The sequence below is a fragment of the Lagopus leucura genome, unplaced genomic scaffold, assembly GCF_019238085.1.
Source record: "Lagopus leucura isolate 7727_CA_CO unplaced genomic scaffold, USGS_WTPT01 Super-Scaffold_73, whole genome shotgun sequence".
In the NCBI taxonomy this organism is placed as follows: domain Eukaryota; kingdom Metazoa; phylum Chordata; class Aves; order Galliformes; family Phasianidae; genus Lagopus; species Lagopus leucura.
Genome location: NW_024962252.1, coordinates 23,572,598 through 23,598,393, shown reverse-complemented (window position 1 = coordinate 23,598,393; position 25,796 = coordinate 23,572,598). Strand labels below are relative to the sequence as shown.

The window sequence follows — 25,796 nt, the reverse complement described above, 5'->3', positions numbered from 1 at the left end:
CATCTCCAGCTATTTTCAGCTTTAGAGATGCTTGAAGCTGATGTGATTTATCTGATAGCATCGGTGAGTGTTCCACACAAGTATTTCTTCTGTCTCCTTCTAAGCCACGTAAGCTTGTGAATCCAGAGACAAGGAGGTCTTCATATCTGCTGTTCAACACACAAAGAACCACCTCACTTTGTTGGTCTGCGGAGACTGTTTGAAGGCCTGTACAAACCAAAAAGCAACAGCCAAGCAGAGCAGGTGCCGGGACACTACAGAAGCATAGACTAATTTTCTAATAGAGTTCTATCAGTTGAAAAGAGACAAAGTTATCCACCTTCCTGGCTTCCTACCCAGACAGTTCATGGAGTGATGGACAAGCAAGGGTGACAGCAAATGTCTGCTGACCAGTGCAATGCACAGAAATGATCAGATCAGTCCGTGAGAGCGTTGAGAACAGGGTTGCCTCTCACAGCTAGTAAATAAAAATTGTGTGTGTGAATTCTTGCCATGGGATCAAGTTCTAGAATTAGTACCATAGTCTTTCTGATCATCCCTTAGACTGTTTACCTCTAGTATTTCAGGGGATTGGAGAAAGCAGCTGTCCTTAGGGAGCTTTTACTGCACTCATACCAGTCATAAAGTAGAATTACAGCCTATAGAGCTGAATATTCCTTAATGAAGCCTTCTCTTGTATCTGAGAAATAAAGCACAGTGAAATAATGTGGCCTGCTAGGACTTTCTTAGATACTATCTCTTCATTGACTGACTTATTAAATTAGTTCATTATCTTTACCTTGACATTGTTTGGCAGCTCACTCTAAGGTTGTGTGCCAAGGTACCGCGGTGCTTTTGTTACATGAATGTGTCTTTTAGCAGTTCCATCTTAACCTCTAATTCATTCTACAGAACACAACAGGGAACTCATGAGAAAATATGGAGTTCTATGAGCCTAGCCCATTGTCATGCAGGCGCATTGAAAGGCTGCATTTTGATCAGCTCCTGCTAAGTGCATCAGCCCTGTTTAATTCATCTTGCCTCAATCAATTCACCTCAGTCGTATGTGGAAATGATTTTTAGTGAAATCAATCTTTTTACACAGTAAAATAAATATTAAGCTTTGAGAAAGAAAATTAGAAAATGCCCAACCATCATTTTTTTTTTCCCCAAGACTTTAATAATAATAAAGATAAGTATATTCCAACATGTTACTGTTTTAGAACTACAATAGTGTGTTTATGATAGAATAGTGGAAGAGCAATTGGACATTAAGCTTTAAACTGATAGGTGACACTGACTTTATTGTGAGAGGTAGAAATCACAAATTAGCAATCTGATGGCAAATAGATCTCAGCAACAAGTTTTGAATTATGGATATGTAAATTCAGAAACTACTATCAGAAAATGTAAATTCAGCTGTGCATCAAAATATGTTTCAGAACTTTGGCCTTCCGAAAGCTCATCATTCTCTATCTATGTATGGCCAGTTTGTTCCCTACAGAATTTGGAACACCTGGGCAGTTTCTATTCAAATCAAGGAGTACTTTTCCTTGAGGTATAAGTAGCAGCTTAAAGAGGAAACAAGATTGTTGAGATGTATGTAAGTCATGTGCAATGCTGAGGTAAATGGGGAACTTGAAAAATGCATAGCCCTTCTGACTCTGTCCTTAAAAGTATGTAGAGTATAGAAAGTGATGCTATGATGAAGATCACTAGCAATGTAAGAGTGAAAAGTGAAACTGTGATTGTGCTGTTGAAAGAAAAAGTTATAAATAAAGTGTGGAAGGGGGGATGGTGAATAATGGGAGGCTGGGGAAGATGAATGGATGCTCCTTTATAATGCATAAGTGAGCATACACATGGTAAAAGCAAGAGACAACAGAATTATAATGTAAAAAATACATATAAAGATATGTGGACAAACACATACATAAGTGGGTGCTTACTTTTCTGCATCCTCATTAAACCAGAAGCATAGTATGCTTTAAAACATATTTTTATGTAAGATAAAGAAAGGTACTGAAGGTCAGTAATTCAAGTCCTAAGCCATCCCTTAACTGATCATAATGGAGAGATGTTTTCCATTCTATTGGATCCTTTCTTTCTGAGCATGTCACGCTGAAGCTGAAGAGCTGAAATTAGCATTTTTTCACAAGAAAATGGTGAGAGATTTTTAGTTGCAGTTTCTGTTAACTGGCAATGTACAAACAAAACTACTAAAACTTTCTAGGTTTATGAAACCACCTTAGGTGGAAGTAGGATGAGTGAAATTAAGATTAACAAAATCTTACAGTAATGTTTTGGGCATCTTTATAGTAAAATTTGCCTTCACTGTACTAATACGCTCGGTATGCAATAGCATGTTGGTGATTCCTCTCAAAATTTCGTATAGGAGCTATGGAAAAGTCAAAATATGCACTACTCCATTGTGGCTACAGTTTCGTTCCTTTGCAGAGTGAGGTGTGTGTGTGCTGAGGAAGAATTTGACTATATGTAAAAATGCTACTGTCTTTGAAGAAAGTAGATTTTTGTTGTACTTCTATTTTTTTTCAGTAGTTTTTGCTCTAAGTTCAACATGAGCTCTCTTTTAAGCAGGAGAAGAGTTTTGTACAGTTTCTCCAAAAGCAGACAACTCTCTTTTTAACAAAGCATACAACTCATGCTGTGACCCAAGTAGATGAGAAACAATCATAATTCTGTTCCTTTGGATATATCTTTTGGATACCCTCCAGCACAAAATGCACTAGTACAGAAACATGCTTGTCCTTAATTAATTTATAGCTTAGAGCAGAATACCAGAAGTAACAGTTGAACGTCAGATGCGAAGTCATGGATAAAATATTGCATGAAATTTGTAATAAATCTTAATTAATGCTGGAAGGCAAGTAAAACTAATTATCAGTAATCTGAGGAATTTCACCGATGGAGAGCCGAATGTAAAAGATGTTTATTTTGTAAAACATTTATATTGTATTGAATTTATTGTTGTCGTGGGAGACAAAATAACTTAAGCTTTACCACTGTCCTAAACAAACACTTTTACTAAACTGAACTATTTGGGAGACTTTTTTGTTTTGTTTTGTTTTGTTTTCAAAGAATCACAGAATTGTAGGGGCTGGAAGGGGAGATCTAGAGATCATCCAGTCCAACTCCTCTGCCAAAGCAGGCTCCCTAGACCAGGTTGCACAGATTTGCTTTTGTTTTAAATAGTATGAAGCATATAAAATATGCTGTAATATCTTGTTCTGAAGTGTGCATGGTATAAGGTTACAGAATCTATATTATGTACTTTGTACAGGAATACAGGACTGAAAAGACTAATGGGACATCAGACTTATTCTCCTACTATTGCAATAATCACAGTTTGTAAATCCCCTTCATAAGTTACCAAGTTTCACTGTAATTATGGTTAGAATATTTGCTGCTGTTACTCCAGCTAGAAAATTGTTACTAACTCTCTGCTAGAAGTGAGAACCTTGGCATAGAGTAAATGTTGCCAAGCTGGGCTCATGGTTTCCCTTGCCAACACTATCATATAGTGTAAATGGCTCTTCTATCTCCCTGATTTTATAGATATATTTATAGACAGCAACTGGATCCCTTAACAGCCTTTATTTGCAAGGCTAAAGAAGCCAAGCTCTTCATTTTCTCTTCTCATGTGATAGGTTCCCTATTCCCTAATCACCATAGAAGTCCATCTTTGTACCTGAACAAGTCTGAGGTAATGTGCTACAAATGACAAAGTGCAACAGTCTTGTATAATAGCATAATAAAAGAACCCAGATCAAACAGAATAATAATTTCAAGCTTGCGAGGATGTGCAGTGCCAAATAGTTAGGAGATTAAATAAAGGTTTTGAAGTCTTCTAAGTGGATCTTTATTGCAAAGAATGTTTTGGGTTTTTCTGTCTTGTTTTGTTTTGCTTTGTTTTGTTTTTATTTTTTTGTTTTTTCCTTTTTCTCTAAGCAGCTGATTGAAATTGCAGTATCAAAGATTTTAGGGTTTTAATTGAAAGCTGGGAAATCAATGAAAATCATGATTTGGATCCAAGTTTCAGCCAGCAGAGTATACAGTTGATTACAGTGTTGACAGTAATCACTGAAGGAAGGAGTGATGTTGAAAGTTTATTTGACAGTAATAACTGAGAAAAATCCTGTTAATATTATCTAGAATATGATAAATCTTTCCCAGAGAAGCCACAGTTGCATTCACATGTTGTGTTTAAGAAATTTCAGTGGCAGGAGGTTCCTTGGAGTGAGTGCTGTGGACTGTAGTCCTTGTTGACATGAGACACTGGAACGCAAAGAGCGTGGGGACACCTGAACCTACCACCTCCAAGGACAGTATAGAAAAGTATATTTGATCACATCCAGTATCCCCTGGTGTCCTGTTCTGTTGCTTTTTGGAAATGTTCAAGGAACTCCCAACTCCCAACTGCTAAGGCTGTGACAGCTATCTTATCTTTTTTCTTTGTTTTGCATTAAATCCATACTGAATCAATGGTTTCATAAAGTCAGATGAGAAGTTTCATACTGAAACTGCTGAGCCTGCTTTGACAGAGCTTGGAGACACGGTCACTGTGGTATAGGAGGCTACTGTTAGTTTGAAGGAGAGGCTTTTCTTCCACAAAATCTTTTTTTTTTTTTTTCTCCCATAGGAATTAACACAGTAGTTTCCTTCTAGCTTTTCCCTGCCTGTAGAACAAGGGAAAAAAAAGGTCTTTCACAATGCATTGTAGGAAAACTCAGTTTAAGCTGTACACACATGCTAAGATGAGTGAAAATGAAATGCTTATGAATACACAAACAATTTCTTAATCGGGAACACAGGAGATTACCAACCACAGCTAGAAGCAATTCAATACGCAATTAAGTAAATGTGTGCTGGGTACAACATGGGTGGTTTCTCCCTGAGGACCAAGGCTGGGAGTGGTGGCACTGGGCATCTCCTTGGGGATTTGGACAGGCTGAGGCCAGGCTGGGCAGGGCCCATGGCCAGGCAGGGCTTGGTGTGGGGAGCTGGATCCAGCCCTGCTGTGTCCTTGCTGGGATAGGGGCTGACAGCCCCAGGGTTGACATGGCGTCCTGGGCTCTTAGGACCCTGGCAATAAATTGAATGGAACTGAAATTGTGGAGAAAAATTCTGAGAGTAACTGGGTAAAATGAAGGCATAGAACTCATACAAGTGTCCACATATGAGACAAAATGTCACCAGTATGATCAAATAGACATTGGTAAGAAGGGAAATTTCATCAAAGATCTTGTTAGAATATATTAGCTAACATACCAAAGATTTCAGCTTTCTTCATGCTAGATTTGGTTCTGCAGTCAATGGTGTAATGTGCTCCACCAGGGAGCAAGGGGTGCTCAAAATGAAATTGAAGAGCTGAGTGAGAGGGATTCTCCAAAACAGATCTACAGAGAACCAGTAACTTCACAGTACTGCACTGAGAGCAATAAACAAAAATTAACCTACTTATATTTATTCATTTAAACTGTAATTTTTACACACCTCATGTTTTGATATCATACACTAATGCTCTTAGTGCATGCGATTAGTACCCTACATGACCGGTATATAAAATCAGAGAAGGGGCAGAGTAGTTCAAGAGGCATCCTGCTGTGCAAGAGGTGGGATGTTTTTGCAGCCCTGTTAGGTGAAAAGTACTAGTGGAGCAGCAAAGCTTCTGCTTTGGTCAGTTCAGTGGGTAGTTAGGAGCAGTTTTGATGTGTTTGTGTGATCACTGTGAGTGAAATCTTTCCTAAGCAGTGGGAAAACTGTGTGCAGATGACAGAGCACTGGCATGTGCTGCCTAGAGAGGCTGTGGAATTTCCTCTTGGAGGGTCCTGGGCACCCTGCTCTGGGCATCTTTGCTTGAGCAAAGATTGGGCCACATGACTTCCAGAGGTCCCAGCTGACCTCCATCACTGTGATTTTGTGATTCAGTGAAATACCAGATTTATTCAAGTCTGTGGCAGAATCCCATAGACTTTTCATTAACACAGTTTTGTGTAACACAGAGTATTTTTGTTGAAAGATGGTGATATTTAGCTTGTTTCTTTTACTCACTGTATTTATTTGGCATCACTTAGTTAAAATGGAGAATAAGTGATGTACAATCATAAATGTTATCTCAAGATATTTTAAAGTTGAATTAAGAAAAGCATTTTCCAGAGTAGTTTTAAACATCACAGAATCACAGAATCACAGAATCACAAGGTTGGAAACGACCTGCAAGATCATCTAGTCCAACCACCCTCCCATTCCTATCAGTGCCACAAGCTACTAAACCATCTCTCGTAGCTCCTCATCCAGGCGCCTCTTGAACACTGCCAAGGATGGCGACTCCACCACCTCCCTGGGCAGCCATTCCAGTGCCTGACCACCCTCTGAGAGAAAAAGTTTCTCCTAATATCCAACCTAAACTTCCTCTGGTATAACTTCTTGCCATTTCCTCGGGTCCTACTATTTGCCTGGGAGAAGAGGCCATCCACCTTATCCCGGTGTTTGGTAAGATCTGAGAGGATCTGAATGATTTAACTTCTAACTGTTCTGTCCCTCCTTGGGAAGATTTAGGAGTAGCTACTACATCGTAAAATGACTATGTATTGTGGAGGCAAAATACTCCAAAGGGCCTATTTTTAAACTGTGTCTCCTGTGAACAGGGATTTTAAAAACGATGAAACAAGCCACTTTTTTATTACTATTATTCAGTATATCTAATTTTTATCTCATTTAGGTTGATGAAAATTCAGATTTTGTAATCTCAGGAGAGTCAAGTTGTGTGAAGTCAGAGTTTGACCCAGTAGATATGGCAATTTTAATAAGTGTGAGCTGATTGACAGAAAACTGTTCTTTATTTCTTATAATTTGTGAATTGCACTGAAAACTAAGATCTTCATTATGAGAGCATGGCTCACTTTATCGTCTCTAGATCGTTGCATGCTGACTTTTAAAGATAATAATCTTGCTGTTTCCTCTTTTTGAATTAATTAGAAAATTCTCACTCTTTTGATAGACAAACTATTTGTAGGGAAAAAAAATTAATTATTTTATCTATGTTATTTATGTGCCTCATGCAAATTATCTCCAAATTACCTCTTATAAACAGTCGTGTCAGGTGTGTCAGAGCTTGTGATTTTAACGAGATAACCTGAATCCTTATGCTTGTAGGAAAAGTTTTCTATGATAAAGAAATAAGTAATAGATCAACTTTCACCTTGAACTAGATGTCCAAGACTGAAGTCTCTGAATCAGATTTTCAAGAAAATATGTTTATCAGTGAAACAATCTCTGTAGCCAAGTTTAAGAGGTTTACATCACTGTAAACTGACTGCAGTTAGTTGAGACTTATTTATTGCGTCTGTCCTTGCATCATTCATAATCCACTTAGTGGTGTTTTGTCATTTTAGAATGGGGACAAAAGTCATCTGCAAATGCCAAGCTGGTACTTGCTACTTTGCAAGAATTCACATACCGTTTGTTTATGAATTATGAGGTGCCATGTACTGTTCTGTGTATAACTACATTGTTATTAGGAGAATGCTGTGATTTAAAAAGCAGTCTGTAGTGGTGAACAGAATGGTTACCTTTTTCTTTAAAAAGATGACAGCTTTGAGAACACTGTGTTCTCCTTGACCAAATGTTTTGCCAAAGGAAGGAGCTCCATCCTCTCAGTGCCCTCAGAAGCTCTCTGGCACCTCAGCCCTTCCAGGGAGCCTTCACAGGCACCACACTGCTCAGATCCACCTGGCTCTGCTCTTCCCATGCTGTCACTGAAGTTGCTTTAGCCTACTAAGCATTGCTTATTAAATAACTGCACTGCATGTTTGAGAAAGTTGGGGCAATATTCAGGGAGGGTGAAAAATGGATTCAGATTCTGCATGCTTACACAAACTAGTCAAATCACAAATGAACTTTTTTTCAACCTGAGATTTTTCCTTCCTCTGGTGTTATGACTTTGTTCCCTGTGTACGCTCCAATATTCTAATTCTCCTCACATCTGCTACACTTCCTTAGTTTTTGTAGCTGACACCATGCTCCTAGTCTTTATTTGCCTTGCAAGCTCTGCAAGAAACTGGTTTGCAGCTTCTGCTGTGCTGCTGATTGCCCAGCTTGGCCAACCAATAGGGTCATGCATTCCCTATGAGCAGCTAGAAATATGCAAACAGTGTGCAGTGGGACTACAGGATGGGCTGAGCAAGATGGGTTATTTCTCTGTGGTTTATTTTATCTTTGCATTGAATTGAGTTGTGTCTATTCTGCAGAACTAGTCCACTCAGTGAGGAACTCAGCACATTATCTACCAGTTTTTTTCTTCACTTGTTAAAGTTGTTCTTTTTTGGATGGAGAGTTTTACTTGACATTGATTGCTAAATTAAAGCAGAGAGCTTCAGTTTGTGGCACCAGTTCTCAGGTGGCAGCAGGAGATTTCATTGCCTTGATTGGTATTACTATATAGTATTGCCATATAGCTCCATCCTCGACCCCCTCCTCCCCCGTGCAGAACTAGATTCTAGCAAAGCCCCTGCCCTGGAAGCATCCCTCAACACAGGTACTGCTGTACACCAGGGGCTGAATGGTTGCCACCTGGAGCACCATTTCTAAATTAGTTACCTTTAAGAGTTGCTGTTTCAGTAGCATGGCTGGAAAGCACCTCTTGAGTTTCCTGCAGGTGTCAGCTCCAGGAGGTGAACAAAGTGACTTGCTGCCTTTCAGAGGCTCATCTGAATTTCAGGGTGCCAAAGCCCTCAGGAATTATTATTTGAGTTATTTTCCCTGAAACTTCCAGGTATTATGAGACAATAATGAGCACTTTGCATTCAGGAGTTACCGAAAGGATGAACTCTTCAGCAGGAACCGCAGACTCCAATGACTACATTGGGTGTCTCATATTGTTTGGGATTTTGCCTCTCTTACAAAAGCCCTGTTGCTAGAACCACATTACTAATACAGTAAACTCTATTTCCAGTTTTAAAATGTTTCACAGTGCTGGAACATACCTTGAAATTTTGAACTCAGTTCAAAAAGTGGTTTTATAAAAATCTCACAACTTTAAGCCCAATATCATTTCATATTATGAAATATCTGACTTATTTGGAAAGTTTGGGATTGTCTATATTAATTATGGCCCAAGAAGATCTGTCTTAACAGGCTGAAAGCAACTCCATTTGTAGTCAAGGATTGCACACACAATATTCCTGGAACTGCAAATTGTACATTGTGCAATTTTTATGGCTTGTATAGCCTTTCTATTTTTAGTTGGTTGAAACCTGCAGTAAATCGTATAATCCTCCTTATACTGTCACTCATAATGCTAACTTCCATTAACTTAACATAAATAAGTTTATTTCTTGAATTTACCTAGTTGCTATTTTACCTAATAACATTACACAAAGAAAAGTTTATTTTTCTCTGGTACAAAGTTGATGTGAATACAAACAGTTAATGGTGTGTTTCTAGTTAACAGATTTTTTTTTTTTTTTTTTTAATCAGATTAAAAGCCCACAGTATCTTCTTTTTTATTTGAAAATGTGCATGTATTATGAGGTCCAATAACTATTCCATTACTTAAACAAGCCACTGAATCCTCCATCTTTTTAGGAATTTGGAAAAATTTCTATGAGGTTTGGGAAACCCAAATAAAATGCTGCTTTTCAGCTTTTTGGAAGATACAGTGGGAAGAACAATTCTGTTGTGAGTTGGGTTTCTTTTTGTTTTTTGTTTTTTTTTCCTTTCTAGAAATACCTCTTCAAGGTACAAGAGATGATGAAGTGACAGGAATGCATATGGACCTCTCCAGCTTTGTTGTTGTTTACTACATGGGGATGGCAGCCAACCGTGGCAGCCATGATGTGGTAGCCAACTGTGTAATTGGCTACCTGTAGAAGTCAAGTGCCAAGTACACAACATTACTTCATACTGCAGCTGTGCTGAGTGCAGGGAAGATGTGTGTGCTGCTGACACACCGGTCTGGGGCATAATGCTCAACTCTGGGTTCTGACAAGATTTTTATTTTCTAGTCTTTCCCATTACTCTAATTATAATTCTTTAGCCGTCTCAGGCCAATCATGTGACAAGCTCCCAGCTATGCAGAGACTTTCTAAATATGCTAATTTCACCTCAGGTCAGTTTTATAGTCCCAGAGCCAAGTGGAAAGCCGATGGTTAATTGTTTTTAGTATTTATACTCTTTGACATACACTCAATGTTGTTGTACAGAATGAATTTAAAATACATAGTAGGATATCAGATTTTGCAATTAACTTTGATTAAATGAGTTATAGAACTTAATGTGGAGGGCAATAATATTTTGGGGTTTTGGCTGAATTTAATGGCTTCTCTAAGAAAGTAATGTACAAATGCTAAAAGACTGCAGATAAAAGTAAGAGTAATTGAATACTAATGAACACGAATTGATACATATAATTTGGCTTCCTAGCTGATAAGTATTTTAACAATAAGTGAATGTATTCCTCAAATTGCATTTTGTTTAGCAGAGTCGTTCAGGTTTAAGGTATACAATATCCTCGATTATTCAGTCAAGAAATACATGTATTTTATAACTCAAAGACTTTGTCCTGACTTTTCTGAAATCCTTCCGAAGTGCTCCCAGCAGCACATTCAGCAGAGGCTCAGCTGCTCTGAGCATGCTCTCCTGGAGAGCTGAGCTCACCACTCAGGTCCCTGTGCTGTGGTCTAACTCAGCTGGGCAGGTCTGAAAAAAACATTCATCCCTTCTGAAAGCATGTGAACTCATACAGATAAGGAAAAGCTCTTATCGGTAGGCTGTGCAGGGAAGGAGGTTGTACTGAAAGCTCATGCTGATATTTGCATGAGGGATAGAAACCTGAGTAAGGTTTTTTCTCACTGAGAATCAATTGGGGAGTGGCAAAAAATGAGCACATGAGGTTATGTCTTGTGTTCTTCTTGTTTCTCTTGAGAGACTGAATATGAGCCAGCAGTGCGCTCTGGCAGCTCGAAAGGCAAATGGGATCCTGGGCTCCATCAGGAGAGGGGTGGCCAGCAGGGACAGGGAGGTGATTGTCCCTCTCTACTCGGCTCTTGTGAGGCCCCATCTGGAGTACTGTGTCCAGGTGTGGAGCCCTCAGTACAAGAAAGACATAGAGATTTTGGAAAGGGTCCAGAGGAGGGCGACTAAGATGATCAGGGGGCTGGAGCACCTCCCCTATGAGGACAGGCTGAGGGAGTTGGGCTTGTTCAGCCTGGAGAAGAGAAGGCTGCGGGGCGACCTCATTGCAGCCTATCAATACCTGAAGGGAACCTACACCCAGGAGGGGAGTAAACTGTTCAGAAGGGCTGATAACAGCAGGACTAGGGGAAATGGTTTTAAGTTGAAGGAGGGAAGATTTAGGTTGGATGTTAGGGGGAAGTTCTTTACTAGGAGAGTGGTTAGGCCCTGGAACGGGCTGCCCAGGGAGGTTGTGGATGCCCCGTCCTTGGACGTGTTTAAGGCCAGGTTGGACGGGGTCCTGGGCAACCTGATCTGAATGTGTATGTTTGGTGGCCCTGCTAGGCAGGGGGGTTGGAACTACATGATCCTTGGGGTCCCTTCCAACCTGGGTGATTCTGTGATTCTGTGATTCTGTGATTCTTAAGATAGCTGAAAGAATAAGATAAAAAAAAAAAAAAGGAAGCATGGCAAGAGGCGAGTTTCCATCCTCAACGGAGGAAAACAGGTTAATCTTCTTTTTCCCAAACCATAGGTGAGAAACTTAAAAGCATTAATTATATTAATTATATTGATAATGATATTATTAAAAGCATTAATAATATCAGTTTGAGCAGTTCAGGTAGAGAAGGAAAGATTAAGCTTTTGATCATAACAATCATTTATGCCTAGGAAAACTGGCATTAAGCTCTTGTTTAAGCCGCACAGTCTTTCTCCACATGATCAACAGCATATCAGATTTCATCTAATGTCCTTACTGCTTTTTAAGATCTATTCCCATCCTTACCAACAATTTGGGAAAGAGAGGATATTTTATTCAAAGTTGTCCCAATGCATTTGCGAATAGCCAGCAGTGTCAGCCTTCCTCATGTGCTGCTGGTTTGTCGTCCTGGTTCACCCACCCTCTGGCCGTTGCAAATCTCTGTCTCTCCAAGCACCCCGCATGCAGTGTGGGCTAGGGGCTGGCTCCCTCCCCATGAGCCAGCAGCTGCTGCCAGCATCACCCGCAGCACCTCCTTGCCAAGGCCACAGGTCCACCACACGACATAGGGGAGAAGCAACCCAAAGTAATTTCTCAGTCACCTATGCTTCCGTGAAGGCAGATGAAAAATACTTGAGTAAACAAATAAGTAATGCTGAGACATTACATAAGTGCTGGGGAAAATATTTTCTCAGACAGTTTTTCAGTAACTGAAGAGAAACAGTGATTTCTCTGTACGCTGCTTTCTTATGTGGCTTCTTGCCTCATTTACAAATTAGATCTATGTACGCCTCCCCTCAGCTTTTTTTTGTTACGAAAAACATTTTGTTCTTTTTATGAAAGGTCAAATTAATCTTTTCAATTTGCATTACAAGGCTGTAATATTTAGAAGCACCAACTCCCTTCAGCAATGCTCAGAACCAAATTGCTCTTCTGCCATACACTTCATAGGAAACAGGTATTTGAATTTTTTTTTTCACATCATCATTAACAAAAATGAGTCTCTGATGTATTTCACTTGCTCTAACTGAAAAAAAAAAAAATCAAACAATATCTAACATAGATCCATTGCTTATTGCTGTTTCTGAAATTGTTACCTCATGGAAACAAGCACAAGCCACCATTACCATGAAATTGGCAGGGTTGCTTATGACAGGGATTGTGAGGGAGCAGAGGAGCACATCCCACTGCCTCCATCCTATTCTAACTCTTGCCACCAAGACCTGGCTCTATGCCAGGTGCAGATAATGAGGTCCCAGGCACCTGCCGCTGCCGCTCCACCCAGCAGCAAAACCAGCCTGCGTGATATTGCATTTATACATCCAGCTCTGGTCTATCAGCCAGCTAAATGCAGTGCCCAAATGAGGGGCACAGACTTTTTAAAGACTCTCTCTAAGGTGCAAAGTGGAGATATCCCAGAGCTTTCCAGGTGCAGGATGCAGCACTGTCCTACAGCCAGGCCTTCTCACAAGGAGGCTGGAGTTCCACTGCTCTCTGCACAGCACATTTTTTTCAATAGAAAGAAAGACGGGAAATGCATTCTCTGATAGACGGGAGCCATGGCAAGCTTCAGCAGTGGTCAGTGAGGCTGTGTGACTGAGCTGGAGACCAGTCCTGATGTCTTGACATAGCCTCAGAGAGCTCAGACTCCGTTTCAGAGACATTGCAGATTACAAATTAAACCTAAACTCCTAAGCCTGTCACACAAGTGAGATACTTAAAGCTGAGCAGTGTGAGTTTGTGCCAGTGCAAACGATTTTATCTTCAGGCAGGCTTGTAAAACACCCACTCCATTTGTAGTTGCTCCTTCTAATATATTTTCATGGCTCTGAACTGAAATTACTTTCTAAGAAAAGCAGCTAAGATGTTTTTACTCTAAACTAGTGGAAAAGAAAGAAAATTCAATCCTTTTTTCCTTTTTTTTTTTTTTTTTTTTTTTCTAGTTACAGTGAGGTAAATGCAATTCATTTAATTTTATTCTCATTGAAATTGCATTTTAAGAAGTTCAGAGGTTCTGGCAAGCCAAGGAATTTTGGTTTTGTTACTGTGAGACCAGACAGGGATATTTATTTGCCTCTTCCTCTCTTTTCCTCTGCTACTGAAGGCAGCTCTACTGTGTTTCCAGTTAAGCCTGACTTTTTATGGTGAACTAAAAAGCCAGATGAAAATTTGAGCAGATTAACACTGAGAAGATTGTCAAAAAAGATCAAACCGAGCTTAAACTGTAGATGCAGCATAACTGTTTAACTTCATTCTTTTAAGTGAAAAAAAAAAAAAAAATTGTCTGGGGATTCTGAAGCCAAGACATTGGGAGAGCCACCTAAAAATGGTTTCCACACAGGAAAACCATTGAAGAAAATGTGATCACTATCAGTGCCCAGGTGAAGTGTCTCAAGGTTTTTGTGCTGCTCCCTGTCAGCATTGGTATTATTTAAATCATTCAGATTGACATTTACTTCTTTGCTTTTTTTTTTTTTTTTTTTTCACCACGTGTTAAGTCAGTGGAAAGCTTGCAGGAATACAGGGAAATAATGACAGTCAGTGGGCTGGCACTGCCAGGAATGAAGTAAGACTCTCCTTTCGTTTCACCTCTGTACAAATGGTAATGACAACTGAAAGCCAGGGCCTTCAGTAATGCAAGAGTCACTGGAGCCTTGCAGTGCAGTCCTTTTATCAGTGTCATGTTCATGTAGCAGAAGAGCTCAAATTTTGTGTCACCAAGACTAGCAAAAGCCATAAAAAGCCTGATAAGAAGTGAGAATGTTGTGCAGCCTTCAGCTGCAGCAAATTGTTCCACCATCCATCAGTCCTAGCTTAAAAATACATCTCCAGGATGAGTTGTACACTTTTGCGTGCCTTGACCTAACTTACATAAAATATGTTTTCTTTTCTGTTTTCCCACCACCCTCAGCTTATTTTCTCTCTGTTTCTCTCAGTATTTATGGTGAGTTGCACTTTCCCTTTGCAGAGCTGAGTAGTTTTCCATTTCCTTTGTTTGTAAAGGAGCAAGCTGTGGAGGAGAGAAAAAGACAGGCTAGAAATTATGCAGTGCCAGAGCATGAGCACGGATAGTGAGAAGTGAATGTACTCTTAAACAACTGGAGTAGTCCTTGGCACACTTTTGAACGGGTCACTTAACACCCTCCCAAACCATCTCAGAGCGTGTTTTGGGAGTCAGCGAGGGATAGGAGCTATTCCCACTGAGCAGTGTGGATGCAGCCAGCATGTTATGGATGCTAAGAGGGCTTAAGAGCCTGAAGGATTTTCCAGGACAGCTGGCCTCACAGGCAGAGAGCAGCCCTGGCCATGGTTAATCTCCAGTATACATGTAGCCAGAGAATTCGTGTTTGGCTTTTTTGTTTGTTTGTTTATTCTTTTCTGTTTTTCAACTGGAAAGATATTATTGTAAATCACCAAAATTGATAGTGAAGCCCACGGGTGTGTTTAGTGTTGGGGAATTTTTAACTCTTTGTTTTGAAACCAGTTAGCCTTGGCAGAGGAGAACCTCTTGGGAGGTGGATCCCAGCTCTGTTTAATGAAAGGAGTTAAATTCACCTCTCACCAGTAGTCCAGGCATTCATGTGCAGGCTGGTACTCTATGTCTATCAACAACTGAAACTTCCCACAAAGGAGTCACTGAGAGAGTTTTGGAACTTGCTCCCTGCTTTGGTTGACAGCTGAAATTTGAGATGCTGCAGATGTGTTTTTTCACTGTTGTCTCTTGGAGACAATATTTGTAGAAGATACAGGTCCTGTGTATAAGTTTTTCTTTGCTGTAAAATCTGGGAGCATATCTACGTACTTCTTCTCATTCTTTTATTTTTTATTTTTTGTTATTTTTATAAAACGAGAAATAAAAATGAGTCAAGTGCAAAATATAGCTATAGTTGTTTACCAGTTTCTGTAAAACCACAGCTCTGCAAATCTGCAAATCAGTTACTGAAAACAGATTCATGTCTGGTCAGCAAGGAACACAAAATGCTACCCTAGTCCCAAACCTTGAAGTTAGCTTTTGGGACACTTTGCTTTTTGTCTTGTCTCACACCTAGTAAAATCCAAGTTAACTTTGAAATGAAATATAATTTTGAAGTAAAAAGTTGAAATAGATTTTGTAGAAAGCTAATAATAGTTGTCTTACTTTCTAAGAGCGTTCCCTATTTGCTGTGTCATTTGTCAAAATGTCAAGACCACGGACTGACTTGACTTTCCATGCTGTGTTCCTTCAGTGGTAAACTGGTTTTAGGTATTTTGCTTGGTCATTCTAAGGACAGAGACAAGGTACGTGGGGACAAAAGCCAGGATGATTATCGGCTAGCTCCTGCCCAGTGCTGCTTTCAGCAGTTTTCTGCCATTTTTGCAGCAGAAAATGCATTGCTGTAATGACAGTGATCTTCTAAAAACTACTCAAAAGAGGTATAACATCACTCTTGTTTGATCTTGGAGGTTGTAGGCTTGATTGTATACTGTCAACAAAACAGAAATGACTAATGTTTACTTAACACCAAAGAGTATCCATTTGCAGAACTGAAGAATCTTTGGTAGGCCAGCTAATCTGTATCACCTCCCTCACCATTTTCCAGGCATGTTCTGGCTGTCAGGTGATAAAACAAATGTTTAGTGGATTCAAACCGAAACTGATGCGACGCTGCAATTTTTATCTTCATCTGACGTTCACAGTTTGATTTTTCCATCAAAACGGAATAAGCAAAAGGGCTGAAAGCTCTACAAGGTGCAATAATCAAACAAGAGTCAGTGCTGATCCAGCCCTTGAAGGGTGGCCATGTCTTGATTGATGCTGAGCAGCCCATGATTGATACTGAACAGACCCCATGAGCTGCGTGTGAGCTTTGCAGACTCAACAAGCAGGGGTATTTTTCTCCTCCAAAAATTTTTGGAGGAGATTTTTTCCTTCACATCAGGAGTAGTCCTGGGCATGAGCTACTCCAGAAGGATGTAAACAGCCTGGGAAGAGGGATGAGTGGGAGCCAGCTTCCCATCCCTTCCAACTCAGTTGGAATATGCTAGAAAGTCTGCACCACAAACACTGAGCACTTCTGCCACCTCGCTTGCTCCTGGCCAGTCTGTTTCAGCCAATCTGGTGAATAAATACCTAAACCCTCACTGGACCCAAGGGCATGTTTATCTAGTGCTGTGAGTTACTTGAGCCATCTTCTCCATAACTCCTGTTTGTACCTTCTGGCAACCGGGAAGCACAGTAATCAAAACACAAGTAGAGTGGTATGTAAAAGTGGAGGATTTTCTTTGACTATGATGAACTAATAGCTTATCATTTCTCATGCCTCATGTATCCAAGATGTTTTTCCAGATGAAGCCTGGGAGACATGAATTTCTGTGAAACAAGACTATGTTACTATTTAGTTTGGTCAGCATGTGTTACTCAAGCAAAAGTATTCCAGCTGAAACCACAAGTTTGTCTGAAAATGACAAAATTAATGGAATTATACCAGCATAAACTATGTTATTTGTAAAGCTGTGCCGTAGTTTAGCCAGAGAAGAGTTTATCTTGGAATTAAGAAAATGGTGTTAAAGCAGTATAAATCTGCCTTAGTGATGACTGGGTTTCCTCTGAGCTTTGTGAAATTATTTTCTGCTTTCAAGTAGATTATAACCATTCAGAATGGCTCTTGAATATGGAATTTTCGGACATCTTTTTCTTTTCTTCTTTCAAACACTCATGCTTATCCCTCTCATTCCTTTTTCCAATTATGGAAATATTATGAATATACTCTTTGGTGAATATAATCCATGTGCTATTATGCTCCAGTGTTGTAAGAATCAATTTTAGGAGCTATAAAAAACATTTGATGAAGCAAAAAGGCTTTACAGAATCTCAGCAAGTATATCTGCTATAACTTTGCTAATGTTCTACCCTATTTGCTAGCAGCATAAAAGAAAAAAAATGACAAAAACAGATCAGGGATTAATGAGCTAGCAGTGGCCTGACAGAAGAAAACAGTGCATGCTCTGCGTCTGAAACAGTCACTGCATTTTTATCCTACTTCTGTTAGGGATAAATAATCCTTCTTTCTTATAATTAAAGCTACACAAATTTCTTCTGCCCATGCAACTCCATGTATTGTACCCCAAAATGAGAAAGGCACCGTGACATTATTCTGTCATGTTGCAGTGTCTCTGTCCTGCGCGAGATCCCTGAACAACGCCGTGACCTCTCCACCTCTCCTGAGTGCAGGCAGTAGTGCAGCTGACAAATGGTCCTGCTATCCAGGCAGTATCAGCAGGAAGGTGTATGCTAACATCTCATCCGCAGTGCATGAGTCTCAGCACATGTGCTTGGGTGCTGCTCATCACACCTATATGATAAGTGCTATTCCTGCTCTGGAGGCAGACCAGGTGACGGGATGAAGGCAGCAGTGTTGCATAGTAGCCGTAAGTCCTCTCCTAGTCTGCATAATAATTAGAGCTTGGTTATTCGGGCTGTTCATTGACTAGAGACTGTTCTGATTCATAAGGTACCTATACTTCTGTACTAAACTCCAAAATTGAGGGTAAGCAACTAGTGCAAACTCTCACAAAAGTACACATATAATGCATAATACTGTCAGAAGGAGCAGAGACCTTTCATTGTTTGCTTTTGCAGATGTCATGGTTTGTGTGAGGACAAGAGACCATGGGAGAATCAAGAGAAAAATGATTAGTGCTCCACTAACCAAAGTTTAGAAATTCAGGAAACTCCAGAGCTGCTAAGGGTAGATATTTGTTCTGTTCTTCATTGGATTAGTCACTTGGTTTAAAGATCTCTTCTGACCAGCATGACTGAAACAAACACCAGATTCATCTGTGAGAGCAAATCAAGAATGAGGTCTGTGTTCCCCTGGCACATTGTTGTTGAGCTGCTGACTGTTTGCAGTCTGACACACGTCTGCTTCGCACAGCACCCAAGCCCAATGGGGCAGCACAGCTCAGCCATCAGTCTCCACTCTCCTGGGAGGGAGAGTGGGAACCCACTGGTACTTTGGTTCCCTTTGTTTTCTTCAAGTCAGTCAAAACAGCAGTAACAAACACAGAGTTCAGGAAAACTGCCTACCTGATAGCAATTTTAGCCAGTGTCTGAGGTGGCATGAACAGCTGTCTCTAAATATTTGTCCTATAATGACCACTCTGCTGAGGCCCAACAGCCTTTTTCTGGCTATCCAGATCTCCTGGGGCTAAAGCCATCCATCCCCATGTGGGATGGACCCTACTGAAGGCTTTTAAGACAAAGTCAATTTGATGTCCTTATCTTCCTCTCTTCCTGAAGTCTGAGAAGGTGTCATCCTTTTTTGTTTTGCTTTGTTGGTAGCTATTGCTTGCAGATTTTGACTGATTTTATTTAAACATTTTGTCCAGCTCTCTTTTCAGGTTTATCAGGGAGTTATTTGCTTTGATCTTCACTTGGAGCATTTTTTAATTTTTCACTCCTGGCGCTGCTCAGCAGTCTTTGGACAGAGGTCTCTGCCACATAGCAGGCCTTTCTGCACCACACTCTGTGTCACTCCTGCAGCTTGTCCAGCCCCTGAAAGATGCAGTTCCTCATCATACAGCTCGGAAAGCCACAGCTGAGAAACAATTTTTTGGCTCAGTAATTACCCAATTGCACTGACCCTGCAATTCACTGTTAGCCTGTCAGAAACCCAACACTTTCATGTGATATCTTAATCAGTTAGATCTTCAACTGAACTGCAGACTACAAATTTGTAGCCAAAGGCAACAGCCATATCATGGCTGTAAATCAACATTATTTATTTATTACATTATTATTATTATTATTATTATTATTATTTATTGTTATTATTATTCTTGGAGAAAGCACTACCAAGCCAAAGTCAGCATGTCCAGTTAGCAGGATTGACTACATGTTAAGTTCAAAGAACCTTTATACATTTTCTGATTCTAACAGCACAAATGACGGAGCCTAATCTTACCCATCATTTAAAGAGCTGTGGGGAGAACAAACTGCTGTCGACGGGGGCAAAGTCTGGAACAGCAAGCTGACTGCCCTCTCTTGACATCCTACTCAGCAAATTCCTCACAGATTTCCTCCCTCTGTCAGTAAAACTAACATAAAGGTTATTTCATAAAATTTTGTGTGGATTGCTAACTTGTGAAAACTGAAGGATTTGTGCCCAAAGCAACAATACAGACTCAAGTAAATAATCATAGCATTTGTCTTTAATGCTTATAGCTTAACAGACGAGGGAAGCAGAAGAGAGACTGAAGAGTTCCCCTGCCAAGTACCAATGCTGTGAGAACATATTGAAATGAGTAGCCAATAAATGTCGAAATTAAGGTGACTGATCATATAAAGCCTTCTTGTTTGACTGGAGACTATTAGGAAAGATTTCCAGTTTAATGTGCAATATGAGGAAGGATGGAAAAAAAAAAAACACAGCAGAATTAAATATTAAATGCTAAAGTCTTTATAAATCATACCAGCTATTTCTTCAGGGATCACAATACCTTTAGCAAATTAGGAATGCTGTAAGACACAGAGATGTGATCAGGGTGGACAGCAGGAGAACATTTGTTAGCATCATTAGACAGGCAGTGTCCCCAGTACCACATTGGATACTGGGGTGAAACAACAAATCTGCCAAGTTTGGGAGACCAAAATAATGTTGTGCAACTGGTCAGAAACTTTTCATGTTTTTGATGGTTTCAGAAATGCAGATGGATATCCAGAATGATAATATTGGGCCTCATTCCCAAACACTGTATTTCAGCCAAGATCACTGGTGTGTTCTGGCTGCTTCACACTGCTCTAATTAGAAATCAGTCTTACAGCTGCTTTGTAGTCCTAGAGCACTGCGGACCAGCTGGATCATGCCATTGACTTTGATCCCCAAACTCCTTGGAAATTACTATGTGAATTCCAGCCTTTCCTGTCATTGTTTAGGCTTGAGTTCACCTGCACCTCCGGTTTCAGTATACAACACCTTTGTGTTTGGATAAGATCGGAAAAGTATCAACACTGTTAACTGAAGACAAGAGTAGTTGTGGTCATTGCCCTGATTTTGACAAGCTTTTATACAAAGTAATGCTATTAAGGGCAGTGTCCCCGAGTAGCACACTGACACACAGTAGTCACACTTAGTGTGACGTAAGACTTGCTGCAAAATAAATCTACAAATTTCAAATAAATTTTATGAATTACAAAGGTTTGATTTCTTTAGTGACAATCATAATCTAATGAGCTAGTTGATGCAAAACTCCATACAGTTGGTTAAGCTACTGTGCCTCTGCATTCATGACTTTTGAAAAAAACACAAATTGTCATTTGTCCTCGTGGACTTCTCTTGATTTGCACTGAGTTAAAGCACACTTTAAATATGTATTTGCCGTTTCTTCATTAGCGTACTTACAAAGCTGTAGTCTACTATTCAGTCTTCACAAAGCTTCATGAATTGCTATCTCTGCTCCCATGGGGACAGGTGGATTAAAGTTACAGTGTGACAGGGTGACACGCTGGTTTACATGAAGTTTGGCATAGGCAGCTCAGCGCAGATAGTTGATTATGCTGTATCTCAACTAGTAATGAGTTAAATTTAAATTCTCTTGTGCACCTTCAGGCTGAGTCATCTTTCTACAGAGGGATCATTAACGCAACGTGTTACCAAGCAATGTAATGAAATAATCTGTTTTCCAGTGGAAAACATGTGTAAGAGAGACTTGCAATATTCATTCTTAAAACGTGTAAGATGTTCTAGAGCCACAAGGCCATTCACTGTAATCCATGAAAAATAAGCCATGGTTAAGAGATGAAAGTAGCTGGAGGCTGTGGCCCACAGGGACTCAAAAGGAAATACTCAGAAAATACAGACAGATTGAATCCCAAGTGCTCTCTCCTGAGAGGAAGTATGGCTGGAAAGTTAAAAACCCATTAAAGTTAAACAAATTGAAAGTCCCTATCTGAGAGGAAACATAGTACAATGTTTATTTTTCCATTACAAACCTGAGACCTAAAAGATTTCCTGTGGTTCTCAGGTATTGTTTGTGGCTATAATGGAGAACTGTTTTTAGAAAGTGTAATTTATGTGTTTAATCCAAGCTATTTGATGAAAAACACACTACACAAGCATTCGGGAAGTGAAAGGCCATTGTATACCTGTATCCCCCATTGTTTGGATAGGAGCAGACCTACAATGCAAGGAATCTCATCATGAAACTCTTGCACTCTAAAACTTTGGGTCTATTTCGCTCCTTGCTTAGGCTGTTGGCTGAGTTCCATTAAGTTAATGAAGTAAAGGCATGAGTAACCAATGATAATAAAAATCCTATCTTCCTGCTGAGTGTGAAACTACCAAAATACAAAGCTAATCTGAGCAAGAGATTTATAACACTGGCCTGAGTCAAATAAGTAGCAAGCTGCAACAAGCCCAGCATAACATTAGCCAAGCTGATTAGTCAATTTATTTTAGGGTTTGCTCCATTTGCTCCAATCTGCTGCTCTGAGATCCTTATCAGCAAAGTGTGTGACGTTAACAATGTTGAGAAGCATCTGTTTGACTAACATACAAGCTGCAAACTAAATCCAGAGGTGAATTTAAGTGAAAGGAAAGATTTGGAAGCAAAGGAATATTATTCATTTGATCTACTGATATGAAAACTAGGCAAGTTTCAGGCATACAGGCCCTTCCTCAGCTTTCTTTTCTTTGTTTTGCTCCAGCAACTCAGACTGTAGTTGATCCAAAACAAGATACTTTTCTGCACAGATCTTGCCTTCTTAGTGTTCTTGATTATCTTAGGTCAACTGGCTTTAAAAAAAAAAAACACAAAACCCTTAAGGTTGCAGAAGATGTGACCAAATACAGAAGTAGATTGGAGTAAGGCAACGTGAACTTCTGATAGTCTCCCTTGACTGTTATGTAAGCCATTTCAAATAAGACTTTTTAGGAAACCAGCTTAATTTAAATTTGCACTGCCTTACATTTTACCTTTGACTTTGATCCTGAACCAAGCCTAAACTCACTATTGCCTTTTATTTTGTATGGCAGAAATAGCTTGAGCCCAAGCAATGATCAAGACTGCCTAACGGACAATAATGACAGGACAATTACAGTCCTAGATGTACTATAACTATTATTTGATAGGAAGGTGACAGAATTGAAATATGGATCCATGAACAAACATGTCTGAGTATGTTTTGTACATCTTTTTAATATTGATAAGTATTGAAATACACACTGATGAATCTCTACTGTCTTCTGTGCCATTTTTAATCAGTGGCAAGGATGAAAGGTTACAGGGTAAATGGGCCTTTAAGGAATGTCAACCTCCTTGGTCAAGTCTTCACTGTCAAGGGAGAAGAAAAAGAAGACATTTTGATTGGAGGAGAAAACAGGCAGATTAGTCTAGTTTCCGTTGAATGTGTTGCATATATGTTAACTTGGAAAGGGCTTACTGGTAAGAAACAGAACTATGAAAAGATCTGAAGGGCAAGTGGCTTGATTTGATTTTGCTAATGGGATCCAAGAAGACTATTGTTTGGTGAAGATGATATACAAAGGATGATTTTAGCAGCTGTGTTTTATGTGACACTATGTTACTTGTAAACTAAATGATCCCAAAGCTCCCATTCTGTCCGTGAGGTCCAATAGCATAATCTGTCTCTGCTCACACTACTAAACTCTTCTCTTTTGGGACAGAGTGGCTGCAGCTGGATGGTCTTTGGGATTAGTCCTTGGCTTGGGCCAGGTGCTGGTTGGAACAGTGGTGATTCTTCTGGACCAAAAGTGTGCCAAGGAGCTGCCAACAATTTGGTGATAAAGAAGGTCCAGTACCAGAGCCCAGGAACATTTGCTGTCACTGTTTGATGTCCTAGGATAGAAATAGGCTCAGTATGTAGTGTAGATGCTTAAAGGAACAGAGCTGTGAGAGGTCAGTAACCAAGACCTGACTTTTTGGAGAAAAACTAATTTTCTGGAAGGACTGCTCTGATTCTGCCATTTACCTCTTAATGTTTTCATGCCCTCTTGTGCTCTCAATCCAGACTTCTTTTCAGGTTTGCTTCATGGCATTTGTATCCTAACAGCCTCAGACAGTACTTAGCCTAAGATGGAGTTTGCCTTCCCAAGTTTTCTTAGTTACCTCTAATATAACCAACAAAGCCAATCCTTTGCAGAAGGAGACTGTAGAGTGACCATTGTTGTCAGGTAGTCACTGCACTCTCTCATAGAGAATTTATACTCAAGAAATATGCTTTTAAACAATTTAATTGCATTCTTGTCTCTCAAGTAAACCTCACGTTAAAATAAGACTTACTACAACAAACTTTTATTTTATAGTGATAGATCATGAATGATCAAAATGTTGACTTTTGGAAAAAGACTCTGGAAAATGTTCTTTATCATCTTCCTGCAACACTTAATGCTCCATACATTGTAACTCACATCAATGTCTTGACATACTGGCAAACATGGTTACCCTTACTTTAGGACTGTCTTAATTTATAACCAATGCTTTGGATTCAGTGTTTGCCACACACAAAATTGCTGAGATGTTTGAGCGTTCTGTGCCCTTCCCTTGAGTATAACAGTGTATTTCAGTATTTATAAGATTGTTGTTCTTCCAAGAGACAGTATTTCTGCTGCGTTTTTTTTTTGTGAGTAATTTTGTTTATAAAATGCTTATTTCTTTCTAGGTAGGGATGAGATCCCGAAACCAAGGCGGAGTAAGCTCGTCTAACGGGCACTTGTCCAGTTCCAAGCCTGTCATCAGCCATGCAGAGAACGAAAAACTCCAGGATGATGCCAAGAAAAAGAACAAACCTCATCGGAAGGAAGATGAGGTCATGGTTTCAGCAACTGTCAAACGGCACTCAAAATCACCTGGACCTAGTGAACGAAAGAACAAGAAATCCATAGAGTTTTCTAAAGAGGACTTGATAAAACTCCTCAGTATAATGGAAGGAGAACTACAGGTAAATTAAACATCTTTTTTTACTATATCTACATCTATTTTTCTCTTTATCCATACATTTTAGGTTGTCCATCACAGGGCTCAGGAGACTGTGACATGCAAATATAAGCCAAAGGATTATAAGGAGAGAGCAGTGCTAGCTGGTGTTTAACAAGACAGTCACAGTTTAAAGTACTGCTTTATTTACCATCTTTATATCAGGTAGTGAAGCAAGAGAAATTACAAACCTGTCAGAACTGATAAAAGGGACTTCTGATCTCAGAAAGAGGTGCAGAGCAATCACAAGGGAATTAGTTCAGAAAAAGGCAAGCAAATACAGTGAGTGTAATTACAGTCTTTAATACAAACATTCAAGGGAGAAATCTGTAAGGTCAGTAATACTGGAAAAAGACTCAAGATGGCCCAGGACCCTGCACATATCAGGGGGGTTGCTCAAGTCTCAGCCAAAGCTCTCTCTGCCTGGACTCTGTATATCCCCTGCTTTGCCTATTGGTTTTCTTTCCTGGAGCAGTGCTCACTGGAAAGCTTTCAGTTGTCCTGATTTGCATGCTTATTCATCCCTTTCTGCAATAGGACTGCTTGTCAAATTTATCCCGTCTTTTATTTCCACTTTAATGGTGTTTTTTATTGCATTTAGACAAGCAGAAAACAGCTGCCCATTGTGTTTGAAAACATTCTGTCTCGATGCTTTTATTCCATTTAACCGTAATTATTTAGTATTTCATAATTTATTTTTCCTTGAAACCCACATTTAAAATGTTTTTACTTTAATTTTGGAGTCCTTACCATCATATCATAAAGCAGATGTTTTAGAAGTGATCAATTAATTTCTTTGGTATGTGAGTCACCTTAGTTACACCGTTACTGCAACTGCCATTTCATCGTACTTCAGGTTACCAGAAAGTACTTTTGAGTTTCAAGAAATACGTTTTCAAAGTAAATAATTGTGTTGCAAAGACAGAGAACAGTCATTTTACAGTGAAAAAGTGGAAAAAAGCAAGAAAATATGTTGAATGCAATTTCGGGAGGAAAAAATAAACTTGTATCACTGCAGAACAGTACCCACATTCACAGTGTTTAATTTTACTTTATACAAAAGCTTATATGTGCCAGTTCCTAAAAGGTGAAGCTATCATTCAGATAGAATAAAGCCAAAGCTGATTAGAAATGTATGATGTTTGTGTGGTTCAGAAACATTTACCCTGAA

General features: G+C 39.6%; 1 protein-coding gene across 4 annotated transcripts in view; it reads left to right on the top strand.

Moving 5' to 3' along the window:
• The window catches only part of FILIP1 (filamin A interacting protein 1), a 106,269-nt gene that overhangs the window by 19,573 nt on the left and 60,900 nt on the right, over positions 1–25,796 (top strand). For 3 of the 4 annotated variants that reach the window (XM_042880803.1, XM_042880826.1, XM_042880817.1), the window contains exon 2: positions 24,312–24,590. In XM_042880803.1, the coding sequence (XP_042736737.1) occupies positions 24,318–24,590 (273 nt within the window). In that variant the 5' untranslated portion in view covers positions 24,312–24,317. Of the gene's footprint in view, positions 1–8,454; positions 8,537–24,311; positions 24,591–25,796 lie in introns of those variants that run through there. The other variant, XM_042880811.1, reaches the window with a different exon arrangement.